Below are 21680 nucleotides of genomic sequence, written 5' to 3'. Positions count from 1 at the left end.
CGCGCGAAGGTGACCCCCTAGTAGCGACACGACCGCCACAACCACACGCACCGCACCGTAGCGACACGACTGAGAGGGTGGGGCGGTTGGAAACACGTGACCACAAATACTCGGCGCCGCCCGCTACGCAGTGGACGCTGACGAATCCGTTGTGACGTAGTTCTAAGAGAAGGAGCAGGAGGCCGCGTGCGCCGGTGTCATGGTAACACAAATTTACCGCATTTATGAGAAATAAATGTGCCGCGTGCAAATTGCGCAAGTGGCAGAACGCGCAGCAACATCGCCCCCTGCTGTGAAACTGCCCCAGGGGAGCGGCGGCGCAGCGGTTAGCGCACCGTGCTGCTGATCCGGCGACCCGAGTTCGATACCCGCTCACGGCCAACACCAGTGACGATTATTTTAACCGGTCCTGGGCCTCCCTCCCATTGGTCGACTCAGCCTCACACGAGTACCTGGTGCGGTGTGTAAACGTCGCCACTCGGGAGACAAAGACGGCCGGACGTGGTGCTGGGCACCCACCCTCTCGTGCGCCGTGCCGGCCTTCGTAGGCGTCCGCAAACAACACTTGCCCCGACAGTCCGTACGAGGCTATACGGGGGGGATCTTTGTCTTTGTGGCGTAATTGTTGGCATCGCGCGTCCGCATGTGCGACCGTGCTCCCAGACATGAACGAGTGCGTAGAGAACCCGGGCATCTGCACCAACGGGCAGTGCATCAACACGGACGGCTCCTTCCGCTGCGAGTGTCCCCTGGGTTACAGCCTCGACTACACGGCCATCAACTGCATCGGTGAGCTGGCTGCATGGTGCGGCGCTTTCAGATGCGCCCCTGCGGCCGTCTGGAACGCTCTTCCTTTCCGATATTAGGCAGCCACCGGAGCGGTGCACTTTCACATCTAGATTGCAAACGCATTTCTTTCGGAACGATTTGTTGCGTCTAGTTTGTTGTCCTTCCTTTGCACCTCCGATTATCACGGTTGGCTAAGTACGGTGCGAAAGAAGTTCAACTTACACGCACGACTTGTGCACGGCGGCCGTGGCTGGGAACGGGAACTTAAACATCGCACGTCGGCCGTTTATTCACCCGGCTCACTCGTCACCGGGACGATGTCTCCCCCCCCCCCCCCCGCGGCTCCCCCACCCCTCCCTCGTCACAGACACGGACGAGTGTTCCATCGGCAACCCGTGCGGCAACGGCACGTGCGCCAACGTGCTGGGCGGCTTCGAGTGCGCCTGCGACGACGGCTTTGAGCCTGGGCCCATGATGACCTGCGAAGGTAAATGCCCTCTCTCCCCCGCCCCCCCCCAATGAAACGACGTGAGTGACGGCTTCAACGAGGCGTTTGATTGCCACGTCCATAACGACCCACAATGCCGTCCAGCGATGACTGCTAGAGTAAGTCAAGTATTGTATATCAGTGAGTAATTGATGCGTAAATTGTGACTTTGCGTGTGTGACTGCGTGTATGTGATTGCGCGTGTGTGACTGTGTGTGACTGCGTGCGTGACCCCGTGTGTGTGATTGTGCGTGCGTGACCACGTGTGTGTGATTGTGCATGCGTGACCGCGTGTGTGTGATTGTGCGTGAGTGATCGCGTGTGTGTGATTGTGCGTGCGTGACCGCGTGTGTGTGATTGTGCGTGAGTGACCGCGTGTGTGTGATTGTGCGTGAGTGACCGCGTGTGTGTGATTGTGCGTGCGTGACCGCGTGTGTGTGATTGTGCGTGAGTGACCGCGTGTGTGTGATTGTGCGTGAGTGACCGCGTGTGTGTGATTGTGCGTGCGTGACCGCGTGTGTGTGATTGTGCGTGCGTGACCGCGGGTGTGTGATTGTGCGTGCGTGACCGCGTGTGTGTGATTGTGCGTGCGTGACCGCGTGTGTGTGATTGTGCGTGAGTGACCGCGTGTGTGTGATTGTGCGTGAGTGACCGCGTGTGTGTGATTGTGCGTGAGTGACCGCGTGTGTGTGATTGTGCATGAGTGACCGCGTGTGTGTGATTGTGCGTGAGTGACCGCGTGTGTGTGATTGTGCGTGAGTGACCGCGTGTGTGTGATTGTGCATGAGTGACCGCGTGTGTGTGATTGTGCGTGCGTGCGCTGCTGCCCAACAGATGTGAATGAGTGCTCCCAGAACCCGCTGCTGTGCGCCTTCCGCTGCATCAACACGTTTGGCGCCTACGAGTGCACGTGCCCCACGGGCTACACGCTGCGTGAAGACCGTCGCATGTGCAAGGGTACGGCGCGCGCACGCAAAGACAAAGGTCCCCCGTGCAGCCTTTGACAGACTCTTGGGGCAAGTGCTGCGAGCGAGCACCTACGAAGGCCAACACGGCACACGAAGGAGATGGGCGGCCAGCGCCACGCCCGCCTTCGTCTACCCAACGCTGACTCGTGTCGCCGGGTTCAGAGCGCGGTGCCCTAGCCACTGCACGACCGCTCCTGGCACGTCCGTGCGTACTGCACGCAAGGACCGAAACACGTAAACGTCTGGGCGGCAGGGCGGGGCAGTGGTTACACACTTGTGCATCACTGCAAAAAGGACTTGGGTTCAATTCTCGACTCGGGTGCCATTCCGTGCGTGGAGTTTGTGTTATCTCCCCGCTTCTGCGTGGGCTTACTCCGGTTTCTCCAAATTCCTTCAATAACTAAAAAAACCCCCACAAATTAGCCGGCATTGAGTTAAATATCCCATTGTAGCAGGGCGCTACTGAAAAAGTCTTCGCACTCAGTGGGGCTTTCCTGGTTAAAGAAACAACAGTCATTATTGTTACGATGTTCAAATACCAAATAGATACCTTTTGCAAGGAATCAAGTCTACATTATTACCCACACTCTATTTGGTGTTTGAACATCTTCACACCTCGTGTTTTATTGGCAGAAAGACCTATTCTTATTTTTCAACACTTTGATACTGGCAAAAAAGGCCCCGTGAAAATCATGATTTTTATTACAATATCATCAACCTGTGCACCTGTAAATGTGTGCGTTAACAAGAGCGCGTGATGTTTTTTTGCCACCGTCAGTTGCACAGTTGTGTAGCACTTTGATCTGCAGAGTAAACGGGAGTCAGCGACTTGGATAACAAAGTAACGACGTGACGCATTCATCCAGGAAACGAGCCTCATGAGCCTCTCGGACGCTTCTTGCAGAGGGTCCCGCGTTGATTTATTACGTTCGACAAAACTCCCGTGAGCGGGATGCTCAACTCGCAGGAGTGAGCCAGAGTTACCCGGATAAAACCCACACACCCTAACGGTCCGCTGTACAGACGGACCCCCGCGTCAGCGGGGTGTTCCCACCGTATCCTGTCCAGCACTTCAAGGAAACGAGGCAGATTTTAAAAAGAATTTGGGACGCGTTCCTGAATAAACAATTTTAAAGCCACCTCACGCCCGAGACCCTTGGGCCCAGTATCACCAGAAGGCACTCCCCCCTCCAGCCCACCCTTACCCCCCCCCCCCCGACCACCCTACCCCCCAGCTCTCAACGTGCGCAGCTCCTAGGCCTCCCACATGTTAACTACTCCGATCTTCCCCAACAAGCTCTGTGAATGAGGACGCGCACGACCCGGAACGCCGGGCTGCACGTTTACTGCCGGAGTGAAGCGTACGTCGGAAATGCGAGCGGAGAAATATCTGAAGAAGAACAATAGATCAGCTGCGACCCGCGGTGCGGGCTCGCCGCAGGTGCTTGCGCTGCCGTCGCGGGCCCTCGACGGGAACCCGTTGTGCTAGCGGCGCTCCAAGCTGCTCGCGGCGCTCCGTGTCGTCGAGGTTCCCGCTGTGAATCGGCCGTCTCGTTGACTTTGCGTCGTTGCCTGCGCGCACAGACCTGGACGAGTGCGCGGAGGGACTGCACAACTGCGACTCGCGGCAGATGGTCTGCAAGAACCTCATCGGCACGTTCATGTGCATCTGCCCGCCGGGCATGGTCCGCAGGCCGGATGGCGAGGGCTGCACCGGTGAGTTTCGGGGGTGCGCGTGAACGCCACGGGAAATCCGCTGGCACCGAGCGACGAGACCTCTCTCCAGCCAACGAAAGCACAGCATGCTACGAACATGCGTGTTGCACTTCATGTATGTTATGTACGAATAACTTATTTTGCACCGTACATAGCCAACCGCGCTAATCGGAGGTGCGAACGATGGTCTACGCCCTTGGCTAGTCACATGACCTCTGTCCGTGATCTGGTTAGAGGTTGCCATCCCATTTGCCCACAATGCCATGCGGTGACCAGATTTTTCAGGGTTTTTGAAAACTACGGCATTTTTTTTGTCGTTCTCTGAGAAAACCGTGGAACAAACGTTCCTGGCGACGATTGCCCTAAAATTTGTCGTAGTGTGTCATGGCCTAACGGGTAGCATGAACAACAATGGTCTCCACCAGGGCTTAATTTCAGCCGGAGCAGCCTTGGTCTGAGCTCCAGAAATGATTTCCCCTCACGGGGGGTGGGGGGGATGAGGATGGGAGTTTGGAAAATATTCCATGAGAAATCCAGCCTTTGTCCTCGTCCACAACACCGCGCCGTCCCCTACCCGGCTCTCGCCTACCCGGCTCTCCCCTACCCGGCTCTCCCCTACCCCGTTACCCCGCCGTGCCGACCGCCGACCTATGGACGACCCCTGCTGTCCGGAAACCCCCCCCCTCCCCCCAGACGAGAACGAGTGCCGTGCCAAGCCGGGCGTCTGCGAGAACGGACGCTGCATCAACACGTTCGGCAGCTACCGCTGCGACTGCAACGAGGGCTTCGCGGAGAGCGACAGCGGCGTCGATTGCCTGGGTACGCGGGAGGGTGGCACGGGGGAGGGGGGGGCAGGTGGGGCGGCCCCCAGGCTCCGACAAGCCCAGTGCTAGCGTCGCTCAAACGCTGCGGGGTGACTTGTTTCTCCGCATTACTAGACGCGGGTGCCGCGGTGTCCGTGCAAAGCTGGACACGTTGCAAGTTTTGAATGTTGCTCTGTGATTACGACTGCAGCTTCGATTGCCAAAAAACACGATGAAATAGGGAGAATTTTGGTAAATGTGCCCGTTGTTCAGCGTTGTTGTTCAGCGTTGTTGTTCAGCGTTGTTGTTCAGCGTCGTTGTTCAGCGTCGTTGTTCAGCGTCGTTGTTCAGCGTTGTTGTTCTGCGTGCTCGGTGGACCACGCGGAGCGCCCCTTGGGCAGAGGCCACCGGTCCGCCCTGCTGCGTGACGTTTTTGAAAATAAAATGCCGTATTCTGTGCATTAGGAGTCGCTCTGGGCCTAATATATAATGATTAAAGTTAAAAAGATGATTGGTCACGCTTCAACACACACACCCAAAGCTTAATGCCTTTCAATCTAGAGAGCGGAGCTTGAAACAACAACGCCTCTAAAGCAGCGACAAGACTGCAGTCGTGCTCACGAAAAGGTTTCAATTTTTTCACATTGTACTTCTGTGAACACAACCCACCTCTGCCACGACACACACCGTCTGTACACACACTCACGCACCCTCACACCCACTCCCGTGCTCACGCTCACACCTACCTATTTACAAACACGCGCACTCCTGTTAAACACGCACGCACGCAGACAACCGCCAGGGCCTGTGCTTTGCCGAGGCGGTACAGGGCCTGTGCCAGATGTCTTCCAGCAGCCGGCAGGCCGTCACCAAGTCGGAGTGCTGCTGCGACGGCGGGCGCGGCTGGGGCGGCCACTGCGAGATGTGCCCCTTCCCCGGCACGCGGGAATACCGCAAGCTGTGCCCGCACGGGCCGGGCTACACCACGGACGGACGCGGTCAGCACGCAGCGCACGCACACATACACGCGCGCGCGCACGCACACAACAAATACAAAGATCCCCCGCTGCTGCGAGCACCTATGAAGGCCGGCATGGCCTTTGTCTCCCCAGTGGCGATGTTTACTACACACCGCACCAGGTACTCATTTGAGGCTGAGCCGACCTAGGGGAGGCCCAGGACTGGTTTAGATGATTGTCACTGGTGGTGGCCGTGAGCGCGAGTCGAACTCGGGTCGGCGGATTTGTAGCGCAGTGCGTTAACTGCTACACACTAAACAATATTCAAATCTCTTGACACGATATTAAGCTCTGTGCTGCGTAGGATTCTTTCATTGTTACGAGTGGAGCTGGCAAGATCTCTTGGCCATGATTGGTCGGGACGGTACGCTGCAGTGTGTATCGGCGGGGTCAGTGCACTGATATTGGGGCGCCACGGTGGTGAGATGCTAACTACCTCGCCTGGTATACAGGAGGTCGTGGGTTACACCATCGTCATCACGGTGGCTAGGAAATGTTAACTACCTCGCCTGGTATACAGGAGGTCGTGGGTTCGTGCCGACGCCTGTGTATTTGGAGTTTGCGTGTTCTCCCTGTGGTCGCGTGGATGTTTCTCCGGCTCCTCTAGTTTTTGCCTCGACATTTAGAATCAGCTTCTGTTTTAGAGTATTTGGCTGCTGTAAATGTCCACGTGAAAATCCACTTTTGTTCAACTGTAATTTGTGGTCAGGTTGCTCCTGAAAAAGGGCTACATAGCTCAGTGGGACCTAAGCTGGTGAAATAAAAATTAACCCGTAAAAACAAAGTTTTTCACTATAAATCCTTTATATGCGTGGCGGCTAGAGTCCTCTCGTCCTCTGGCTTGAGATGGCTGCCACCTATGGGTCAGATGATTGCCTGCCACCATTAAGCAATTGGTAATTAAATATTATTTATTTTTTCCTAAAAAATGTAACATTTTGGAAAAAAATTTCACGAAAATAAATTGTCACGCACAACGAGTCTGTGTGCAAAATGTCAGCTCGATTGGATCACGGGAAGTGGGTTAAAAAACGACCGAAAGATTTGCACGGTCGTAAGCACGCAAGCAAGCAAGCAAGTGAACTTAATATAAAGAATTTAAAAATAGAGAGAATGGAGAAAATTACATCGCAGGACGCCCATGAGCCTAACAGCTCATTGGGCCCTTCCAGTTGACGTAAATGAAATCGATCGATAAAAAACAAATCTCTCTTGTCAGCTCCTTGAGTCACCCCGGTCCCTTCAGCCGCTTCTCAACGCCTCACTTTGGGTGACCGGCTGGGATAGTTTCGGAGTCGGATACCTAACGGAGGCGAGCGTCGTAGAGGCGGCGTCCGTCATGCCACGCGAGCCGAACGTCTGCTTCGTAGCTCATCGGATTCCTCCGGTATGAGCAAATAAATATTCTGATTCTGATGTTTCCCCGCAGACATCGACGAGTGCAAGGTGTTGGCCAATCCGTGCCACAACGGGGAGTGCATCAACAGCGCCGGCTCCTACCGCTGCATGTGCAACCGCGGCTACACCACGGACATCACCTCCACCGCCTGTGTCGGTAGGTCCGCGGCGGCGTCTCCTCGCTCGAGGCGTTGGCAGGCCGAGGATTGCGTCGTCCGAGGAGACTGAGTAGTTTTGACAGTGGACGGTGCTCAACGTAAGACACAACTCAAAACAACAAGCGGCTGTCGTTTCGCATTGAAACATTTAAGATTTAACATTTTTTTAGGATAATTTCCGATTGAACAAAAAAAATCCCTTCCAAGATTTTAAGATAACCCACAGGCGCGTAACCATTTGCGTGTCTTCCCGCGTGGCTCCTTGAGCCCATGTGGGAAAGTCGCAGGAGCGACGCAACAACAACAAGAATAACGCACACGCGGCGTCAATCGAGGTGGAGCCACCGAGGCCGCCGCCACACCGGCAGATCGACCCAAAGCACGCCGCCGCCGTACACAGCGGTGCGACGTGGGCACCCTGGGAACGAGGAAACGCTTTTTGTTCGCGGGCAGCAGGAAAGGAGGAAGTGCTGAGCCTGGACTCGAACGAGGGCAGGGTAGTCGATAGCACCAACGGCTGAGGGGAGGGAGTTCCACACCGTGTGGGGCAGGCAGAGGAGAACGAGCGACTTCACACCAAGTGAAATTTGACTGGGGCAGGATTTGGCAGAATGCTTTGGGTGCTGGATAAGATAAAAAAAAGCTTTAATTATAATAATAAATTCAACTTGGAACGCGCAAAAGTGTTTGCTCGACGCAAGAGCCACAGGGAAGTGTAACGGCAGCCACATGATGAGCTGAAGCCAACAATTTCCCAAGCTCTGCAGTCCTCTTATATATGAATAGCTTGTCGGCCAATTGATGAGTGGAAATAAACCGGAGCGTCTGGAGACCACCTAGATGTGCGATGGGGAAACACTCTATCCCATACACACAGAACATTATTGTTTTGTTCTCCTGGCGAGCAAGGGAAGGGAGTTTCGTGACGTTTGTGTGATCAGCCAACCCTCGCCTCCGCAGCGCTGAATTGCAGACACGTTTTACTCGTCGCTACATTCCTTTGGTACCCTTATGTGTTGCCTCTGCAGACTTGGACGAATGCGCACAGTCGCCCAAGCCGTGCAATTTCATCTGCAAGAACACGGAGGGCAGCTTCCAGTGCTCGTGCCCACGTGGCTACATCATGCAGGAGGACGGCAAGACCTGCAAGGGTGAGCTCTCTCTCTCGCTCTCTCTCTCTCGCTCTCTCTCGCTCTCTCTCGCTCTCTCTCTCTCGCTCTCTCTCGCTCTCTCTGTCTCGCTCTCTCACTCTCTTGCCACCCTCCCAAAGAAGGCCGCTCCTTTCTCCACCGGAGCCACCCCACCAAAATGACCAACGACGTGTGCGTACGTGTGAGCGTGCGTACGTGTGTGTGTGTGTGCGAGCGTGCACACTTGCGAGCGTGCACGCGAGTGAGCGCCTAACACCGGGCGTGCTTCGTGTCTGCCCGCGTGGCGCCGCAGACCTGGACGAGTGCGCCAGCAAGCAGCACAACTGCCAGTTCCTGTGCGTCAACACGATCGGGAGCTTCAACTGCAAGTGCCCACCCGGCTTCGCGCAGCACCACTCGGCCTGCATCGGTGAGCACCCCCCCCCCACCCCCCCGCACCCCCCCGCACTCCCCTACCCCCCCACCCCTCAAAGCCCCCTACCCCCCCACAGCGCCCCGGTCCCCAGACGAGAGTTGGTGTGACGCGAGAGGCGACGGCGGCGTTTCTGTTTGGAGCTCGCGCGGAAGCGGCGTGGGCCACGCCAAACGGGCTGTTGGCGAGCGCCCGTTAACGCCGGCGAGGAAAATATAACAATGCCGACATTTAGTTTAGCGCGTTGCGTCGCCGACGTTCCTGCAAACCGCATCTCTCGCTGTTGCCCAGGGGGATTGCGGAGAAGCGGGAGAGGCAGCAGCTAGACGGTGAGCCGGTGCCAAAGGTTTCCCAAGCTCTGCGGTCCTCATTTCATTAAGATATTTTGAGTGTAAATACACAAGCGTGTATTGTGACCAGACTCATGCCTTGATGTCTTTGTCCATAGTGCTGATGTTAACACACTTTTTCAGGCTAAGTTAACCGAGGCAATTGGATACCAGCTGGCTACCGATGGCCGTGCAAGACCCGGAATTGAACGCAGGTCACCGGGGTAGCAAGGGCACAGACACTCAGACACACACAGAGGTACATCAAAGCTCTCCCATCTAGCCTCTTCTAACACTGTTGGGGCAAGTGCTGTTAGCGAGCAGCACCTATGAAGGCCGGGCACGGCACACGAGGGGGATGGGTTGCCAGCACCACGCCCGGCCGCCTTTGTTTCCCCAATGCTGATGACACCGCACCAGCTACTCAATTAAGACATGAGTTGACCTAGGGGAGGCCCAGGACCGGTTAAGATACACACCACCGATATTTGCCGTTAGCGAGAATCAAACTCGAGTGGCAGGGTTTGTAGCGCAGCGCGCTAACCATTGCACCACTGCTCCCCACATAGGTACGCAAGACAAAACACAATGACACCCCATATAGCCTTACCAGACTGTTCGGGCAAGCTCTGTTAGTCAGTAGCATCTCTGAAGGTCGACACGGCACACAAAGCGGTGGGTGGCCAGCACCACGTCCGGTCGACATAGGTACACGGACACACGCGGACACACACACACCTATGTAACCCCGCGTGTCCGTTCCACTCAGACAACAACGAGTGCGTCTCCCAGCCGAGTCTGTGCGGCGCACGAGGAATGTGCCAGAACTCTCCGGGCAGCTTCTCCTGCGAGTGTCAGCACGGCTTCTCCATCGATGGCACTGGGGTCAACTGTGAAGGTCAGTCAGCGGCACTCTACAGCTCGGCTCTTCTCCATTGCCCATTCACTTCCCTCCCCTCCCCTACTCACCCCTCTACCGTGACCTCTCCCCTACCCTTCCCAACCCCTACTCACCCCTCTGTCGTGATCACCCAATCCTCATCCCTTGCACGCACCCTGCCATCTTAATCGTGGCTTTTTTTTCGTACCATTTTTTTTTATTACGTGAGGCTCATCGATCGAAGGCGCTGTATAAATACAAAATGAGAATAGAGATAAGGTCTGCGCTGGCGTGCGAGACCTGCGGTGTCATTCCCTGCCTCGCTGCACCCCTGTAGTGCAGCGTCAGAGTTGTTAATGCGCCCGGTGTGTACTCGGCAACTGGGAAAACAGCAGCTGGATAAGTTTCGGTGAAAGTCACGCGTGTCATTTGCGTGCTCGCGATGCATGTGTGCGTGGGTGTATTTCGATGCGTCGGGAGCGGCGGTGCAATGGTTAGTGCGCTTCGCTGCGAACATGGCCACCCGAGTTTGATTCTCGCTCAAGACCAATAATAGTCGGTGAATATTTGAACCGGTCCTAGGCCTCCCCTAGGTCGACTCAGCCTCAAATGAGTGGGCTCAATCCATAAATCAATGGCTGGACAAGAACAAACAAAAACCCCATCACGTTAAATTTGGTCCTGCGCTTTATTTGGCTGAATTCCAGCTTTGAGATTTAAAATATCTGTTTGGCTGTCAAGCGACGAACCTCACTCTCTTATGGCAGAGCAACTAGAGTAAGTGCTGCCCTCTACTGCGTATGGACCCCATGTGGTCACCTGCAGGTAGCTCTATATCCACTCTCGTGGGCCGTTCTCACATCGCGAAGGGTGTTGCAGCGCTCCCGCGAGAGATCCGTGCGGGACATATCATCTCTGTGACGCCGACGACGGCTGTGAAACACACACACACAAAGACGAAAAAAAAACCCCGCGCTCGCAATGCGATCCGTTTCTTTCTACAGACGTCAACGAATGCGACGGCAGCCACCGGTGCCAGCACGGCTGCCAGAACATGCTGGGCGGCTACCGCTGCTCCTGCCCGCAGGGATACCTGCAGCACTACCAGTGGAACCAGTGCATCGGTGGGTGCTGCAGTCACGCCAAGCACCACCCCCCCCGCTTCCCGCGCCACGTCCGTGTACCGCCGTCGCCTCGTCTAGCCGCGCCGTTCTTGGGGCTTTCAAAGTAAATTCTTCCTGGCGGCGACGACGACTTGGCACGTGGCCTGTAACCCCGCACTGCGGATCGCGCGGAGCACGTGTCGTCGGCAAGGGCTCAACACGAGGGTCGGTGGACTGCCGCGCGAACGTTGTGCAAAACTTCCATTGCCGTGGGCGTCGAGGAGGTGCCCTGCCCTGCCCTGGCACGCCAGGAGAAGGCGGTGGTGGTGCGGCACAAATGTGGACTCCCGCCCGTTCCGTCTGTTTGGGATCGAGTGTTTCCCCCTCGCACGCCTAGGTTTTCTCCGGGTGCTCCAGGTTTCCTCGCACATGTAAACACTCATTAATTGGCCGATTACAGGTTCATATATAGAAGACCGCAGAGCTTGGGAGATTGTTGGCACCGGCTCATCGCGTGGCTGTCTTCACGCTTGTATGTGGTTCCGTCTCGCGCCTCCCTCTCTACAAGAGTGAGTGAATACTGCGTGGCGTGTTACAAGTTGACGTCATTCTCATGATGTTCATGTTATATGTTTGGTTATGGCCACTACTTAATGATTGGCAAAATCTCCACCACCCGATACAGCCACGCACATTAACTTGCCACGTGGTGCACAAGCGTTTAACGATCCTTTCATTATTATTTCGGCTCACCTCTAAATTGAAGAACAATAATAATATAGCTATAACAATTCTCATAACCAAATGTAGTGAAACTACATCAAGCATCATCGGTGAAAATCTAGGATGTCAGCATAAAATCCCCCCAACCCAAACAAATCCACTTACATCGTGCTGTTCGTCATCGTCATGATTACCATCATCAGCCATGAGCTATCCACTGCTGGATGAAGGCCTTTCCAAGCCTTTGCCAACTCTCACACATTATCACGAAGCTATTGAAGCCACTAAACTAAAACTAATTTTTATTTTACCAGGTAAGGCCCACTGAGCTACGTAGCTCTTTTTCAGTTGTGACCGGGCCACAAATGAAAGCTCAACGAAGTGGCTGATCACGTGGAAATTTAGAGCAGCCCAAATACTCTCAAATGCGTGACGTTGATTCTAAATGTGGAGGGAAAAAACAGTGGAACCCGGAGAAAAATCCACGCGACCGCAGGGAAAAAATGCAGACTCCAAATATAGAGCAGGCGTCAGGATCGGGTTCGAACCCACGATCTCTTGTGCACCAGGCGAGGTAGTTAACATCTCGCCACTGCGGCGCTGCAACCATCGGTATAAACCCAACTAAATACGATCCAAGACTGGAGCCTGGGGGCCAGCGCCGCCACCATGACGCCGCCACTCTGCGTGTTCGCCCCTCCCCTGCTCACCTCCCCGCGCTGTGAACCATGCAGATGAGAACGAGTGCGCCAACCGGCAGCTGTGCGGCTCCGCGTCGTGCCACAACACGCTGGGTAGCTACAAGTGCCTGTGCCCCTCCGGGTTCGCCTTCGACCAGCACGGCGTCGGCAGCGGCTGCCAGGACGTCAACGAGTGCTCCGGCTCGCACGCGCCCTGCAACTACGGCTGCTCCAACACCGAGGGCGGTTACCTGTGCGGTTGTCCCAACGGATACTACCGCGCCGGCCAGGGGTGAGTGGTTCTCGTCGGGGTACGGGCCTAGCGCGGACGAGGCGTTCGCGTTCGCGTGTAAATACACGTGGCGGAGTAAATCGAGGCGGGCTCGGAGTAAACCCACGCGGATTCGCGCGAGTCGCCGCCGGTGCGAGAGCTCGCCAGGACACGAGCGCGACGACTCAACCCGCTCGCTCTCGAGCCTCTACGCTTCCACCGTTTCTCACCCCGCCCCCGCCCCCCCCCCCGCCCGCCTCGCCCGTGCGCAGGCACTGCCTCACAGGCCTAGGCTTCGCCCAGGTCAACGGCGGCGGCGACGAGGGCCTGGAGGAGTATGACGGGGCGGAGCTGGTGGAGGCGCCGGAGGGCTCCGAGGACGCGCTGTCGCACGAGGCATGCTACGAGTGCAAGGTCAATGGCTACGGCAAGGCGGGGAGGCTGCGGCGCAGCGCCAACGGCACCGGCGGGGAGGTCAGCCTCGCGCACCGCGCACGTTGTGCGCGCCGACACGCGGCACTCGGAGATGTTCGTCCTCGGAGCTGGAAATACGCCGAATGTAGCAGAAAAATAATTTTATACTACGGCCGTTTTAATGTGCACTATTGACCTAGCTGAGACCAGCACCTTGCTGTGCCTCAGAACGTGATTTTGACAAGGGTGGCTGAAACTCAGACACCCTGTACCCTAATACTCCGACAGTGTTAGCTCCCCTGAGCCACCATCTCATCCCACCTCCGTCCCCACCCCACTCCCCCCCCCCTTATCCCGTGCTCGCAGCTGGAGCCCATGAGCCTGGCGAGCGTGGATCTGGACGCACCCGTGACGCTGCGCCTCAACGCTTCGGCCCTCCGTCCGGGCGAGCCCTTGCTGCGGTTCACCCCGGCGCTCGCCACCCTCAACCGCCACGTGCGCTACGCCGTGGTGTCGCGGGGGCCCGGCTCGCGCGCCTTCCGTCTGCAGCCCAAGGAGAACGGCGCCTGGCTGCAGGTCGCCGGTGCCGGCAAGGACCAGCACGCGAGGCGGAGGGGTGCCGGCGAGCTGCGGCGCGGGCCGTACGCGCTCGAGATCGTGGGCCTGCCGACGTTCAAGCGCGCCGAGATGCGGCGCATGGAGCGGCAGCACGACGTGGATTACCTGCTGGGCGAGCACGGCGCCGCGCTGCGCATCAAACTGAACATAGACGTCTACTAGGCTCACGCGTGTACTAGGCCCGCGCGTGTATTAGGCCCGCGCGTGTATTAGGCCCGCGCGTGTACTAGGCCCGCGCGTGTACTAGGCCCGCGCGTGTACTAGGCCTGCGCGTGCGTGTAAGCGGAGCGGGCGGGCCGGCGTTCGTTGGTGCGCGCCCACGGAGGTCGACGTGGTGAGGGTCGGGGAGGGTAGATCGTCGTCGCGGCCATTGTTGGTGATTTGTGTGGAATTGTTTCAAATGAAATATGAAGATAGTTTTGACGTTTTGTAAATGAAACACACTCCCGGTTCTGTCGTCGTATTCCTTTTGTTTAGGAAGGTTCCAATGGACTTTTCGCACTGTAATTATGTCGAAGTTATCATGAATAATGCCAAAGTAAAAAAAAGTGAAATTATGGAGATTTTTGAAAATTTTCCCCCAAGTGCAGCGCTAAATTCACCCCACGCCGCTGTGAGTGTGAAATTCTCAGGGCCACGAGCGGCTGTCATGGGTCATAGGTCATCCGTTGCGTTTGTTGTTACCGACAAATTACCACGAGAACAGAAAAAAATCTCCAGGCACTCTCACAGTTTGTAGTCCTCGAATTAAGCCTCAACTCCTGTTGCTTGAAATGTCGAAATTAAGGACAGAAATGTCCCTTGGAGTGTTTTATGCAACCGATCACTGAGCATTTAAATAAATTGGGCTCTCTGGTATTTTAATGCCATGGACGGTTACGCTGAAGTGTTAATAACACTGGTGTTATTACTGTAGTCATTAAAAACGTATATTTATTGAATGCTACCAAATGACTTCAACACAAAGTTTCTCACAGCAGCTTTCTCACCCCTTTCACCACGAAATGTTATTTGATATCTCGGGGGGCCCTTTTGGCAAGACGCAAACAATGAAATTCAATTGGCTCAATGCTTCCAAGTGGTCGTGAACGTTTTTAATTGCAGCGCTGACGACAGCTTCCACGGCGCCAATTAATTTACCAAGATAATATTAATATACCTAATTATAATTTTAATGGAATCATTTATCCGTGTGACTTTAGCGCACGTTAACACTTCACCTCGTTCGCCAAAAAAATTTTACCTCGGCGTACTGGCGACCGTCGCCATTCGCATATAAACACACCAACCCGAGTCGTCAGATTGGCGCGAGTCCTGAATTATAATCCGAGGCTTAATTATATAACCCATAAAAAAAATTATTTACAGAAAGCGGCATAAATATGAAAGGGAAAGCTTTCAAAATGCAATTGCACCGAGCGTTGAGCTATCGTCGCGTTTGCCGTCGCACAGCGGCGAGCGCTGTCACGGAGAAACACGTCATTCAGATCACCGAGTTCCAACGACAGCAGGGAGATAGTCCGCCCAACAGCGACGCTCGCCAACTTACCGCTTGACATTGCCCGCACGTGGTAGTTGCGTGGTAGTTACGTGGTAGTTGCGTGGTAGTTGCGTGGTAGTTACGGCACGTTGAGGGCAGTCGGGTTTCACCGGCCAACCCCGTTCACGATTCCCGGAGTTGGTGAACAGCCCAATGTGACTCGATCTCCGACTTGTTCAGCCGGAATCTCCGACTTGCTTCCCAACCGCGCGAGTTTTAATGTGGCAACCAATCGGCGTATCGCCTGAAATTTAAATGCCCGCCCCCACCCCCCTTGTCTTGTCGAAATGACGCTACGATTCGCAACACGCACCATATTTACATGGCCACTTTTGGTTTATTTTATCCACAAGAATACATGCAACACGTGCCGTTTCCAAATCTGCTGACGCTCCACATCTGCTAATGTTCAGACAAAAACTTTCATGTCCTCCCAATAGGACATGAGCTTGGTAATACATCCGAAAGTGATTGGATGATAGGAAACTATGAAGAAGGAAGATATACCTTTTAAAATGGCTTTAATTGGCAAGCATTGCTTCTCATACGGGTGCCCGCGGTGGCGATGAGGCTGCTATGGGGTGCCTTGCTACCTTTTTAGAATCACTGCCTACAACGTGTGGAGCTGCAGCAGCAGCAGCGCTTCTGAAAAAAACACACAAAAGAACACGCGCCCTCTCGTGCCGCAAGCGATTAAATAGTTGGCGCGCAGCTCGAGGAATGTGGCTGGTGATAGAGCCCCTACCTCGTGAACTCAGCGCGCTCGCGCGATCCATCGTCGGGGCTTCAACTCGGCACGTAACGGTCGTGGACGTGACGGATTTTATTTTCCTTCTCTTGCAATCGGTGCTCAGTGTGTTGTCGTCACACGCGTCGCAATTTATGGTGCTAGCGGTGGCTTTTGCTGGGGCGGACCCAAGCACGCGTTGGCTGTTTGAGAGAAGACCTGTTGCGGGGAAACAAAACGAAATTAATACATCGCGGCGTGTCGGATAAAAATTGTCTCGCCAGGACATCCTTCGCCGCTAAGTCTTAAAAGACTCCCTTTTAAGGAAAGGCCCAGGTTTTCAAAATCAGATTTTTTTTTTTCCCATCGGATTTTCCTGCGCCGGCGGTGACGTCAGGCGGCCCGCGAAACCTTCGTGAGGCGTTCCTCCCCTCGTCGCGGTGGCCGCGTGTCTTCTCCTGGTCGAGCTGAAGAATCCGCGAGTCTTGTCTCCTCAGCCAAACCCGTCCACGGCTCGTCTCGGCAAAGATGTCACTGTGGGGGGTTGTCGGCCGGTTTGCGCCGACTGCCAGCGCACTGCTGATGAGGCTGGGAATGAATTATCCTTTGTTGGGAAAGCCTTGAATTTGACACCACGATTATTAGTGATGGGGGGGGGGTTATTGTTTTTAAAGCATTCACTGTGGTAATTCATAATGCTTTATATTAGGTGTTGTGACTTTTCAGATTTATTATTATTTAATGTTTTTGTATTTTTATAATTGTAGCATTGTGTCTCATAGAAAAAAACACAGACTTCTGTTAGTAGGATCTTCTTTATAGCTTGGTCAGGTATAGATCACAGACCTCTATATGTTTATTTTTTATTTTTAAACGATGAAATTTGTTGAGGGTGAAGCTTACAAGGTTGCAATCTTGAGCTGAATGCCGAAACCCACAACAGCAATTTTGTCGGCAGTATATTTCACTCGCCCCCCACTCCCCATCACGGTGATTAACAGCGGTTTAAATATGCATCGTTAGTGTTTGTTTTACAATTCATAGACGGTTTTTGTTACTACAATTTGATATAATGTACAAAGTGAAATGTCGAATACGTCTCATTGTATCTTCTCTTGAGCTTTAACGGGGAGGTGGGTGGGAGGGCTGGGTGATGTTGGCTGTAAGTCGGTCAGTGGTCGCCCAGGATCGATAGATGTTAACCCTTCACGGGTCTAACGTGACTGAGCGTGCCAGCAGCAGCATCATCATCATCGTCGTCATATTTAAATGTTGAGTTTGTTCCTTTAAAGTGGCACAGTCTTACGTGACGTACAGCAACATTGGAGACGTGACCTCTGTGACCTCCGTGACCTCCTTGACCTCGCCACCAGTCCATTATTTGTGTTTGACAAATTCTCGATATGTGAAAAAATAATCTGTTTAAACTTGAGCTATTTTTATGAAGTCATCGCGTTATGAAGGATTACCAGCATTGAGGGAGGGCCTGAGGATTTATAAAAATGTGGGATTTTAACATTTACATTATTGACATTTTTTTGTATCCGGTTTAAAATGAAAACTGATTTTTTTTGTACAATAAAAATTGTGTGGAGCAACCTGTTGTCCAACCAATGGCTTTATTATGATTTCAAAATTATAATTCAAACAAACTGATCTCTCTCTATATCTGAATCATCTCAAGCCTCCCCGTAAATCACGTGACGTTTGTGGCCACGCCCACTCTGACCCTCTCCCCTCTCCTCCCCGCCCACTGTGAAAACAGATGCCGGCCTCTCCGTGCAGCAGCGCCAAGGCCTTCGTGCCGCCTCTTCCTCCCCATCTTCGTCGCTCCTGGCTCCCCGCGCTGCCGTTTCTCCATTCCCGCATCTCCGATTAGCATTGTTGGCTACGTACGGTGCGAAAGAAGTTCAACATCAGGCGTGGTTCGTCCACTAGGGGCGTTGGGGCGCTGCCCCACCAAGCAGCTGGAGATGAGAAATGATTGTCCTATTAAAAATACTTTTCTATAAATTGTTTTGTTGTGTTACATTTTTTAAAATCATGATTCTTTCAACGTGAATTGCCTCCTAAAGATAACATTTTAAGTTGTTCATATTAGAAACCGCTGCCACACCACAGTCTGATTTGTGCCTCTGTGAGGTCTCTGGGCGGCTGTGAAGGCGTCCCGAGTGAGAGATGTCCCCCTTCATTCACTGCATTGCAGCCACGCCGCTTGAGACCTCTTCAGGGCGATGGTAAAAGAGGCGCTCGCGGCCTGCACGCACCTGAAGGCTGTGTCAAAGGTGCTGTGTAGTGTGGACTTGTGGGTCACGGGGACAAGCATTGGAGTGCTTTGTTGTTTAGTTTCGTATTGATTATTGGTAGACAAGACAGTTGCATCACGGGAAGGCCAATAAGATGACGAGGAGGTTCTTCATGAGAACGTCTTTTCAGAGGTCACTCACGACAGCCCCATCTCGTAGTAATGTCACCAGCCGCCACTGACTAACAACACGGGAATTTGCCATCCTTTTACTTCCGATTTCCCCATTCTCTCTCCTCTCCCTTCTCTTCCCGCTCCACGCTCGTCTCTCCATGCATCACATCCCTGACTCCACCTCCTTTCGTTCGTTTATGATTTCATTTGTATACTAACGCTACTATTTAAGTTACATTAAAGGGTAAAAAACTATCAGATTTGGTACAGAATTCTACGATACATGGCGGTCCAGATATATTGTGACCCCCCATTTAATTCTGTAAAACCTTTTTCTTTCAAAGTGAGGTTTATTTCAATGTTAGGGGTCAATTAATTTTGGGGGGGGGGGTCACAAGACATCTGCACATGTATTGAATTAAATCTCCAGCCACCCTCCTCGAGCGAAAGAAAACTGCGTTGTATTTAAATTGTAAGACAAGACAGACACACATTGGCTTCATCAAGAAGGAAGCCCGAGGCATCGTGAACATGACCCAATGAGCGGAGCTGCTTGCAGTCAGCAGCCTCATTGCAGCTGGTTACCATTATCTCAACAGCTATTGTTGTTTTCCTAGTCACATACAATAGCTCTTATTATTTTATTATTTCCCTTATACGTGACTTTACCGAAAGAACCAAGAATATGAATCCCTGCAGTCACGAAAGCTTTAAATCGAAAAATAGCTCTTCGTTCATTAGATCATGAAACATGCGTTTGCAAGACTGGACAGAGTGAGCACGTGTCTGGGAGGAAACAATGCCTTGTTCGTTACAGTCGATAATCGACCAAAAGGGGTCTGTTGTTTGTGATCTAATGACGCATATGACCAGGCGAGTGTGTGTCTCTCTGTGTGTGGGGAGCGGTGGCACAGTGGTTAGCGCGCCGCGTACGCAAACGAACCCGACAAACCCGAGTTCTATTCCCGCTCACGGCCAACACCAGTGACGATGATCTGAACCGGTCCTGGGGCCTCCCCGAGGTCTACTCAGCCTTAAGCGAGTACCCGGTGCGGTGCGTAATCATCAGCACTGGGGGAGACAAAGGCGGCCGAGGTGGGGGCGTTGGCTACTAACGCCCTCGTGTGTGCTGTTCCGGCCTTGTTCGCTGCTCGGGGAACGGTCCTCGGACCGGTCCCCTTAAAACAGAGACCCCAGTGACCCCGTGCCGGACTAAGCTAGTGCGGGGCCTGTAGCACATGTTATAAAGGGGCCCTAAATAAAATAAAACCATAAATATTAAAACACTAATTTTTAACTTGAACAGTAAAGTGATTGTATTTTTTCATTTGATATACAGCCAGCTAATACGACAAATCGCTAACCTTAAACACCCAGTCGTTCATAAAAGTTGAGGGCGGTATAGTACTATAGTAATAGAGCAAGTGCAGAATCACTGAACCGAAATTGATAGCTTGAAAGCATTTAGCGCAGGGCCGTTGAAAGTGCGGGGCCCGTAGCTACATTTGTAGCGACTTTTGCTACGATGATCATCCGGCACTGCAGTCACCTGCCCCCCACAAAGTCCACGGGTCCGTCGCACGTGCTGACGGCATGGGCCTGGCTCGCCTGGCTCAATAAACTCCGGGTCACTGGGAGAAGATGAAGAAGACAAAAGCCACTCACTGCACACCCTACGTTCTCTGGAAGGGATAAGGTCGGGAAATGGGGAGGCTCCCACCAAACGCTGCGAAGATTGTCGCCGCTTCGGCCGTCCACCGGTAACGAGTCGAAGGTCAGACCTCACCTTCCTGTCCGGTCCTGTGGCCAAGCCACTTATTATTATTATTTACCCACGGTCTAAACACCAAAAACACCCTGCCATCGCTCTTGACCGTACGCTCACCGACCGGCCAGCACCTACCAGTAACACGGGGTCAAAGGTCAAGGCGAGGTTGTGAACCTCGTGGGGAAATTGCCGGGCCCCACCTGGGGCAGCTGAGCCAGGGACAGCCACGCAATGCGTCACTCGCCCAAGGTACCCGCTTCATGGCACCTCCTGTACCGTGCTGCTCAACCCGGCTCAGCAGTCGTCTGACAAACCTGGTGAGACGCCCACCTCCGGGCAGCCGTGAGCACCACCTCCCGGAGCACTGAGACCCAACTACAGCTCGAGTGGGCTTCCTGCCCTAGCCCACGCTTATACCTACAGACGCCCGCAGAGGGGAGACATTCCCCGAAACGAACACCAACTGGCTCTGAGCCCAGCGAAGCCTTTGCACTGACACGGGACCTCAACATCCCACGCCAACACAGCTCTGAAGTCCCGCAGCCCCGACTGGAATCCACTCCAAACCCCGACTCGGACGGTATGGGGAGTGGGGCGGTTGGATCGGCCACTGAACGGCACGGCGGAGAGTTTTGTGGGGGCTACGAGTTTCTTTTCCGATACGGGGTGTACTCTATTTACGAAAGGGATGCGTTCTTTAAAAAAAACGCGTAAAACGACGTCGTGAATCGGAATACATTTTATCATTAATAGATTTTTATTATTTTGGTCATTAAAACTCTACTCTTAACCTAAAACAATATACACCTACATCACTTTTCACAACACTCAAATAATGAACAGAAATATTAAAACGGTTGAATAGTTTAAAAGAAAAAATAACCTTTCCAGGGAACTCTCTGAAAGATATTGCTGCATCTTGGACTGGCGATGCGATGTCGGAGGCATTGTGTGATGGGGACACCATGACGCGGTAGCGGATGGATGACGCCAGCCCCCCTCGTGGCTTCTCGTTTGATGTCACTGCGCGTGTCGTAGAGAAATTTCGCTAACGCGGAAATTCGATTGCGTTAATCGGGGAAAAAAAATTGTGTCCGTAACTTGTCAATTTACGTTAACGCGAAATGTCGTTAACCGAACGTTCGTAAAGCGAGGGATACCTGTAATTGGGGGGGGGGGGGAACTCAGATGCGAAGCTCTGCATTGTCCACCCCTATGGTGTGTGCGTGATTTTAAATTTACAACCTGGATGGTCCATTTCTTATACAAGGGACTCCTTTACTTATGAACTTACTTATGAACTTACG

The 21680-nt window shown here is 53.6% G+C and overlaps 1 protein-coding gene across 1 annotated transcript in view; it reads left to right on the top strand.

Moving 5' to 3' along the window:
- Positions 1-17784, top strand: part of LOC144731604 (fibrillin-2-like) — a 129568-nt gene extending 111784 nt beyond the window's left edge. The window contains exons 51-65 of the mRNA XM_078612782.1: positions 1-9; positions 664-789; positions 1157-1276; positions 2111-2233; positions 3829-3960; positions 4654-4779; positions 5555-5761; positions 7212-7337; positions 8367-8489; positions 8782-8898; positions 10000-10128; positions 11115-11234; positions 12671-12908; positions 13160-13361; positions 13668-17784. The exon at positions 1-9 is cut by the window's left edge and continues 57 nt beyond it. Coding sequence (XP_078468908.1) covers positions 1-9; positions 664-789; positions 1157-1276; positions 2111-2233; positions 3829-3960; positions 4654-4779; positions 5555-5761; positions 7212-7337; positions 8367-8489; positions 8782-8898; positions 10000-10128; positions 11115-11234; positions 12671-12908; positions 13160-13361; positions 13668-14081 — 2312 coding nt within the window. The 3' untranslated portion in view covers positions 14082-17784. The remainder of the gene's footprint in view (positions 10-663; positions 790-1156; positions 1277-2110; positions 2234-3828; positions 3961-4653; positions 4780-5554; positions 5762-7211; positions 7338-8366; positions 8490-8781; positions 8899-9999; positions 10129-11114; positions 11235-12670; positions 12909-13159; positions 13362-13667) is intronic.
- The last annotated feature ends 3896 nt before the right edge of the window (positions 17785-21680 follow it).

The sequence above is a fragment of the Lampetra planeri genome, chromosome 39 (assembly GCF_965212315.1).
Source record: "Lampetra planeri chromosome 39, kcLamPlan1.2.h2, whole genome shotgun sequence".
NCBI lineage: Eukaryota > Metazoa > Chordata > Hyperoartia > Petromyzontiformes > Petromyzontidae > Lampetra > Lampetra planeri.
The sequence above is the reverse complement of the archived record's forward strand: the minus strand, read 5'-3'. Positions and strand labels throughout refer to the sequence as shown.